Below are 7,506 nucleotides of genomic sequence, written 5' to 3'. Positions count from 1 at the left end.
GGTTCTGGGGAAGAAGCCAGAGGCCTGAGGCCAAGACTGGGGCTTTGAGCGGAAACTGGGAGGGGGGAATTATTGTCCAAGCGCCCGCCTTGCCCTGAATTTCCAGAAGGTGATGTGGAGTTTCCATCCCCCAGCCAGTCCACAGACAGGGCCTCTGCGAGGGACAGCTGATCCTCAGGAGCTGGGAGCCCAAGCGAGTAATTGCCAAGGAGCTACCCCCTTCTCAGGCTCCCAAGTGCCAGGCGCCAGGTGCCAAGTATAGTGTACACATCATCTCTCTTAATTCGCAGGTCAGAGAGGAAATGATGATCATTTAGGATATTTTAGGAGCCTCAGAGTGGAGAACTTGGCTCTGAAAATCGCACATCTGGTGAAAATGGCAGAGGCGGGATTCGAACCAGCGGCTCATTTCGAACCATGGCCCCGCCCTGGTTTCCGTAGAAACAGGCCCTCTGTGTCTCCATAGCAACCCCTCCGCGGACGTTTTTTTTTCCCGCCACCTGGTGCGCATGCACTATTGGTGACGTCATCGCGGCGCCTCACATAGTCGCCTCGCCGGAGCCGGAAGTGAGCGGAGCGGCACCGGAAGCAGCCGGCAGACGAGACCTCGTGGAAAGGACGGCGGCATGGGACAGTCGGGGAGGGTGAGTCGCGGCGGCCAGGACAGCGGGCAGCGCGGGCGGGGTTCCGCCGGCGGCCGCGGGGCTCACCTCTTGTTTCTCGTCCCCGCAGTCCCGGCACCAGAAGCGCGCGCGCGCCCAGGCCCATCTCCGGAACCTCGAAGCCTATGCCGCGCAGCCGCACTCGTTCGTGTTTGCTCGCGGCCGAGTGGGTCGCAGCGTCCAGCAGCTCAGTATGGACTTGAGGCGGGTTATGGAGCCGCTCACTGCCACCCGCCTGCAGGTCTGCATCACCCAGCCCACCTTCACCCGCACTGGGCCTCGTCTTCTCAGTTGCGGGGGTGGCTTCATCCTCGAAACCGCTGGAGGCCTCAGTTTCCCAGGCTGGAGAAAGGGACCTTTATGGGGACCATCGTGCCTGCCTCTCAGGGCTTTGAGGGGCAGCAGCGAGGGCGAGCAGATGAACGCACCCAGCCTGGAGCTTGGCTGAGTGCCTAAGGCTGATGGAAGTTAAGAGGGGACTCGAGTTAGCAAAGCCGGCTTCTCTCAAAGGCCCGAACCAAGTTACTTAACCTCGCTGAGCCTCAGATGGGCCCTCTGAAAAATGTGGTGATGCAGTGTCAAGAGACAGAAGCTTCGGTTAAAGTCTGATTGGCTCTAGAGGCCAAGAGCATTCCATTCCTCTCTCCCCCTAGTTCTCTAAAGGGTTAAGTGCAAGAAATGGCATAACAGGTTAGGCTTAAAGGCTTTGCTTAATAAGAGGTTATCTGTGATTGTCCATTTTTCTTTTCATTGTTTCCAGATACGGAAGAAAAACTCTCTGAAAGATTGTGTAGCAGTGGCTGGGCCCCTTGGGGTCACACACTTCCTGATTGTGAGCAAAACAGAGACCAACGTCTACTTTGTGAGTGGATGCTCTCACTCCCCACACCCTCCTCCGCTGCCAGCTCTCATGATGACCCTTGTGCCTCTGAGCTGCCATGATACTGGCTTCAAAGTAAACGCTCTGAAGAGATAGGCAGTGGTCTCCATTTCCCACCCCCTCCAACCCCGCTCCTGAATTACACACCTCAACCCTCACAGATCTTTTCTTCTGCAGAAACTGATGCGTCTCCCGGGAGGCCCCACCCTAACCTTCCGGATCAACAAGGTAAGGACCCAAGGTGACATGGGGCTCAGCTGGTAAAGAATCGGCCTGCACACCCAGAAGACCTGGGTTTGATCTCTGGGTTGGGAAAATCCCCTGGAGAAGGGAACCCACTGCAATATTTTGGCCTGGAGGATCCCATGGACTGTGTGTATAGTCTGTGGGCTCACAAAAAGTCAGACACGACTGAGTGACTTTCACAACAACACAAGAGGTGACGTGAGGCCTCCGAGGGGCAGGAGCTGGGTTTGGGGATTGTACCAGCTGTGTGTGCTGGACGGGTGGTCACCCATTCCTCACCTCACCCTGCAGTACACGTTGGTGCGTGATGTGGTCTCCTCGCTACGCCGGCACCGCATGCATGAGCAGCAGTTTGCCCACCCACCCCTCCTGGTGCTCAACAGCTTTGGCCCCCATGGCATGCATGTGAAGCTCATGGCCACCATGTTCCAGAACCTGTTCCCCTCCATCAACGTGCATAAGGTGAGCCAGCCCGTGTGTGATGAAGGTGAGTGTAGGTGAAGCAGGCAGCAAGGACCACACTCAGGCTCATTCTTCACCTCCCAGCCCCAAGGCTGAGAGTTCTGGGTCCTGAGTTCTAAACCCACTCATGCTCTCCCATCTGGCAGGTGGAAAATAATGTCCGTGGTATTTTATTTTCTAAGCGTGCATTCATTGAATGCTGATCTAAGCTAGGTAGTGTGTTCCATTTTACAGAGAGGGAAACTGAGGCTACCAGAGGTGAAGATACTAGTCTGAGGTTAGGTACGAAGGACAAGAAGGCAGGACTGGATTCTTTAAATCCGTCTGGCTCCAGAACCCTGGTTCCTGATCCCTGGCATCAGTGGGTCTCAAATTAGGCTTATTAGATGCCAGTCATCAGGGAGTCCAGTGTGGGTAACGTCAACGGGCCTTGGAAGCTGGATGTCTAGCCCTAGGTAGCCCGTGGACACCAGCTGCAGCCCCATGTGTCCCTGCAGTGCTGGCAGCACCCAGGCCGCCCTTCTGGAGTGTGGCCATGGCCAGGGCTCAGCAGGGCCTCCAGCACACAGGGAGGCCCATGGAACACTCACCAGGTGCTGTGCCCTCTTTTCTCTCCCAGGTGAACCTGAACACCATCAAGCGCTGCCTTCTCATCAACTACAACCCTGACTCCCAGGAGCTGGATTTGCGTCACTAGTGAGTTCTCAGTGGGGAATTGAGGGGTTGCCTGGCCCCACGTGCGGCTGCTGACAGCACAGCTGCTGAGACTCTGTGATTGCTCAGTCTCAGTAAACGCGCTGACGCACCGTGGAAAGGGTTGGCAGGGTAGAGCTGACCTGTGACCCATGGCTCCTGACCCCCATCCTCGCCTCCCTCCAACCCCTGCAGCAGCATCAAGGTGGTCCCTGTGGGTGCCAGTCGTGGGATGAAGAAGCTTCTCCAGGAGAAGTTCCCCAACATGAGTCGCCTGCAGGACATCAGTGAACTGCTGGCCACGTAAGGAGGGCTGGGGCTGGAGGTGGGGAGTGGGGGACACCACGCTCCAGGGGACCCCAAAGCTGTCCTCGGAGCCAGGGAGCCCCTGCTGAGCCCCTTGTGTGCCCCACGCAGGGGCGCAGGGCTGTCGGAGAGTGAGGCAGAGCCCGATGGCGAGCACAACATCACAGAACTGCCGCAGGCTGTGGCGGGGCGCGGCAACATGCGGGCCCAGCAGAGCGCTGTGCGGCTCACAGAGGTGAGGCCCAGTGCGGGGCAGGCCTGGTGGCCCCCCCATCCCCAAGGAAGCACTGACACCCCATCCCGTCCTCTGCCGTCCCTCCAGATTGGGCCTCGGATGACGCTGGAGCTCATCAAGATCCAAGAGGGGGTCGGAGAGGGCAACGTGCTGTTCCACAGGCTCGGTGAGGACGGGGCCAGGGGCACAGTGGGGCCCGCAGCCTGGTCATGGGCGGGCTCACCTGGGCCTTGGGGAGGAAGAGCTCAGTGGCCACCTCTTCCTACTCAGTGCACAAAACAGAGGAGGAGCTCCAGGCCATCCTGGCTGCCAAGGAGGAGAAGCTGCGGCTCAAGGCCCAGAGACAGGACCAGCAGGCCCAGAATGTTCGGCGCAAGCGGGAGCAGCGAGAGGCTCACAAGTGTGTGGTCACCAGGCAGGTGGGGCAGGGTCCCAGGTGCAGGCTGCCACGTTGACCGATGTCCCTCCTCCAGGAAGAAGAGCCTGGCAGGCATGAAGCGGGCGCGGGCAGAGGCCGATGGGGACAGCGATGCAGAGGACCCCGGGGCCCCGCCAGAGGCAGAGAGGACCAACCAGCAAGAGGAAGAAGAGGATGAGGCTGAGTATTTCCGCCAGGCTGTGGGCGAGGAGCCTGATGAAGGTGTGTGGCAGACAGGGCTCAGGGCACCTGGGTATCACGGGCCTGTCTGTCCCTGCACCCTGGTGGCCCTGACACTGTTGCTCCCTGCAGACATGTTTCCAAAGGCAGCCAAGAGGAGGCGGCCCACTGGGCCCCCAGGCAAGAAGCAGCGGCTGAAGGAACGGAAGCCGGACCGAGGCAGTGATCGGAGGCCTCAAAAGGCCAAGGCCAAGGGCAAGGGCCCAGGGGCCCAGGCCAAGGTGGGACCCAGGGGGGCTGCCAGGAACCGTGGGCAAGGCCGACCTCGGCCACCGAAGAGAGCAGCCTGAGGCCAAGCCTGGGTGGCAGATGGAATGCCCCAGATTGGGGCCCGAGAGACGCTGTGCTGGGCTCCCCTCCTGGGTCTCCAGGCGCAGCCCTCGGTTTCCTTTCATAAAGGAGAGCTGCTTTCCCACTTTGCCCTCTAATAAATTCATTTCTCATGAGGCTGAGTCTGAGTTTGAAATGGCGGGCCTGCTTTTTGCTCCACACCTGGGCCTCTGTCTGCACCTGGGCAGTGGATGTGCAAGGCCTTATTTCATATGCCAGGGTGACACAGGTGTGACCCTCCTGTGGTGCCCTGGGGCCCTGGACCCCTCCCCAGCCTACCCAGTTCCCCCACAGCAGATGAACCAGCTCTGGAGGTTGGGTGCTCTCAGAAGGAGGGAAGCAGGAAGTGGTAGTGAGGCCTGTGCTCAGACCCACTTCGCGGGCTGAAGGTAGTACTGCTGGGAAGGGGAGGGGCCAGCGGCTTGTGTCTCAGAAGGGAGCACACGGCACAGGGCACAGTGCGGCTGCAGACCCAGAGGCGAGCCATGCAGGCCTCAGCCAGCAACATCTCAGGTGAGGGGCCAGCACGACCGGGCTAGTGAAGCCGGGCACATCCAGGGCCTTGGGGTTGGAGGTGGCCGGCTCTTAGAGGGTGGTGGGGAGATGGGTAAAGAATCACTGCTGGACCCACTTCCTCCCAGACCAGAGGGATGGGATAGGAAGGCAGAAGTGAAAGTGGAGGAGCCATCTGAGTCATGGAAGGGGTACATGCACAGAGCTCATGGCCAGCCTGCTGGACCAGCCAGGAGTCCAGGCCATTCCTAAGAAAGCTGAGGCTGAGCAGGGTGTGTGAAGGATAGATTACAGAGCTCAGCTCCCCTACGCTGCTGCATCCTGGGTGCTGGCATGGGGAGGCCAGGAACCGGGCACTTCTACCCTCAGGAGGGAAAGTTCTGGGGATTTTCCTTACAGTGGTCATGTGGATGGGGATAGAGCTGTGGAGGAAAAATAAGCAGGGTAGGGGACTACGGGGAGCAGTCGCCAGATTAGGGTCACCTCAGGACCCGAGACCAGGAGGAGGTGAGGGGGACTACCTCCAGGGATGCCTGGTGCATCAGCCAAGGCAAAGGCCGTGAGGTAGGTTCTGCCTTAAGAAACAGCCAGAACACCATGGTTGGTGAGAGTTGGAAATGAGTGAGTGGGGGTGGGAGGAGTAGCTCCCTCAAGGCATAGTGGGAAGAGATGAGCACTGGTTTTTCTTCCAGGTAGGTAGGGAGAGAGTCTGGGAGTGTATGGCTGTGACCTGACTCTTTGGCGGCTGTGAGGACAGATGGATGATGAGGGTGGGAGCAGGGACAGCAAGGTGGACCAGACTCCTGATCCAGGTAGATGGTGACACTTGGGGGGACAGACTCTGCCATGTGGGACTGAGTTGTAGAGGGAGGTGGGGGGGGCTCTTGCTTCCCTGCCCCAGGCCCTGATGGCTCTGGTGGTCATTGCCAGGTTGTGTGCATCCCTGGTTCTTGCCCCAGGACACGCCTAATGGACTCTGGGCTTCTAACCTTCCTTGGTCTCTGAGTCCCTCTGTACAAAGGTCCTGTGGCTGGCACCCACCTTCCTGGCTGTGGAAAAGCACTCTGGAAACATGCCCACAAGGGGCTCCTGGCACACAATAGGTAAGGGTGCCACAGCGGGAGCCACAGCGAGGGACAGGGTTGATGTGCCACACCCTCTGCTCACAGGTGACATGCAGTGCCCAGTCAACTTCTCGGAGGCTGCAGATCGCATCCTCAATGGCCTCCAAGTTGACTTTCTGTGGCCCATGCTGGTAGTCGAGTTTCTGGTGGCCTTGGCCGGCAACAGCCTGGCCCTGTATCGCTTCTGCAGCCGGGAGCAGCGCCCTTGGCCCCCAGCTGTGATCTTCTCGGCCCAGCTGGCGGTCAGCGACCTGCTCTACGCCCTGACGCTGCCCCCCCTGGCTGCCTACATCTACCCACCCAAGAACTGGCGCTACGGGGAGGCTGCCTGCCGCCTGGAGCGCTTCCTCTTCACCTGCAACCTGCTGGGTAGCGTCATCTTCATCACCTGCATCAGCCTCAACCGCTACATGGGCATCGTCCACCCCTTCTTCGCCCACAGCCAACTGCGGCCCAAGCATGCCTGGGCTGTCAGCACCATTGGCTGGGCGCTGGCGGTCCTGCTCGCTGCCCCCACGCTCAGTTTCTCTCACCTGAGCGTGTCCCAGCGCCAAGGCCAGTGCTCTGTGGCCAGCCCGGGGGCCTGTACCAAGTGCCTGGGGACAGCGAGTGACAGCCAGCTTGAGGCCTACCGGGTCTACAGCCTGGCGCTGGCAACCCTGGGCTGCGGCCTGCCGCTACTGCTGACCCTGGCAGCCTACGGTGCCCTGGGGCGGGCCGTGCAGCACAGCCACAAGCGGCAGGTGATGGTGCTGGTGGCCAGCGGCGTGGCCCTCTATGCCAGTTCCTACGTGCCCTACTATATCACGGCAGTGCTCAACGTGTATGCCCGGCTGCGCTGGCTCGCCCTTTGCCCGGGTTTTACGAGTGAGGCCGCGGCTGAGAAGGCACTGGCCAGAAGGACATACTTGGCCCACCAGGTGACACGAGGCCTTGTGCCCCTAGCCATCTGCATCCACCCGCTGCTCTACATGGCTGTGGTGCCCAGCCTGGACTGCTGCCACCGACGCTGCGGGCAGGAACAGACCCCAAAGACTACCACATGCTCCAGCGAAGCCCTACCCCTCAACGTCACAGCCACCCCCCAAACCTCAGGGCTCCAGTCCCCCGAGCTGAGCCCGTGACCTGGCCCATCTTCAGCCCCCTCCTCGTCACAAGATGCTGGAACCCGCAGCAGAATGGAGGCAGACAGCAGGCCCCCAGCCCCGAGCCCCCAGACAGGCCAGGAGCCCCCACTTCCTCCCCACAGAAAGGCCTCCAGTGGGACCAGGGGGCGCCCATGCCAGAGCTGCAGGAGCTTCCACTCACAGCATTAACCCTGGGCAGGGCCACGGAGCAAACCCAAGATGGGGGGATGGGGGGGGGCTGGCTCCACCCACAACAGTGTGATTGACATC

The 7,506-nt window shown here is 60.3% G+C and overlaps 2 protein-coding genes and 2 non-coding genes across 4 annotated transcripts; all 4 read left to right on the top strand.

Moving 5' to 3' along the window:
* Positions 1-493: 493 nt before the first annotated feature.
* Positions 494-4,589, top strand: PPAN (peter pan homolog). Its single transcript, XM_044948645.1, has 12 exons — positions 494-644; positions 733-903; positions 1,423-1,524; positions 1,720-1,770; positions 2,080-2,250; positions 2,870-2,946; positions 3,139-3,246; positions 3,361-3,484; positions 3,572-3,650; positions 3,755-3,884; positions 3,958-4,124; positions 4,215-4,589. Exons 1-12 carry the CDS (start codon positions 627-629, stop codon positions 4,430-4,432), a joined length of 1,416 nt encoding a protein of 471 aa, XP_044804580.1. The 5' UTR covers positions 494-626; the 3' UTR covers positions 4,433-4,589.
* Positions 1,561-1,645, top strand: LOC112587176. Its single transcript, XR_003111703.1, has one exon. It is a non-coding gene; the product is annotated as a small nucleolar RNA SNORD105 (small nucleolar RNA).
* LOC112587184 lies at positions 2,984-3,061 on the top strand. The gene has a single exon (XR_003111709.2). It is a non-coding gene; the product is annotated as a small nucleolar RNA U105B (small nucleolar RNA).
* A 129-nt stretch (positions 4,590-4,718) lies between the features above and the next one.
* On the top strand, positions 4,719-7,233 carry P2RY11 (purinergic receptor P2Y11). Its single transcript, XM_044948648.1, has 2 exons — positions 4,719-4,985; positions 6,155-7,233. Exons 1-2 carry the CDS (start codon positions 4,958-4,960, stop codon positions 7,231-7,233), a joined length of 1,107 nt encoding a protein of 368 aa, XP_044804583.1. The 5' UTR covers positions 4,719-4,957.
* Positions 7,234-7,506: the final 273 nt, after the last annotated feature.

This window comes from Bubalus bubalis, chromosome 9 (assembly GCF_019923935.1).
Source record: "Bubalus bubalis isolate 160015118507 breed Murrah chromosome 9, NDDB_SH_1, whole genome shotgun sequence".
Taxonomy (NCBI): domain Eukaryota; kingdom Metazoa; phylum Chordata; class Mammalia; order Artiodactyla; family Bovidae; genus Bubalus; species Bubalus bubalis.
The sequence above is the reverse complement of the archived record's forward strand: the minus strand, read 5'-3'. Positions and strand labels throughout refer to the sequence as shown.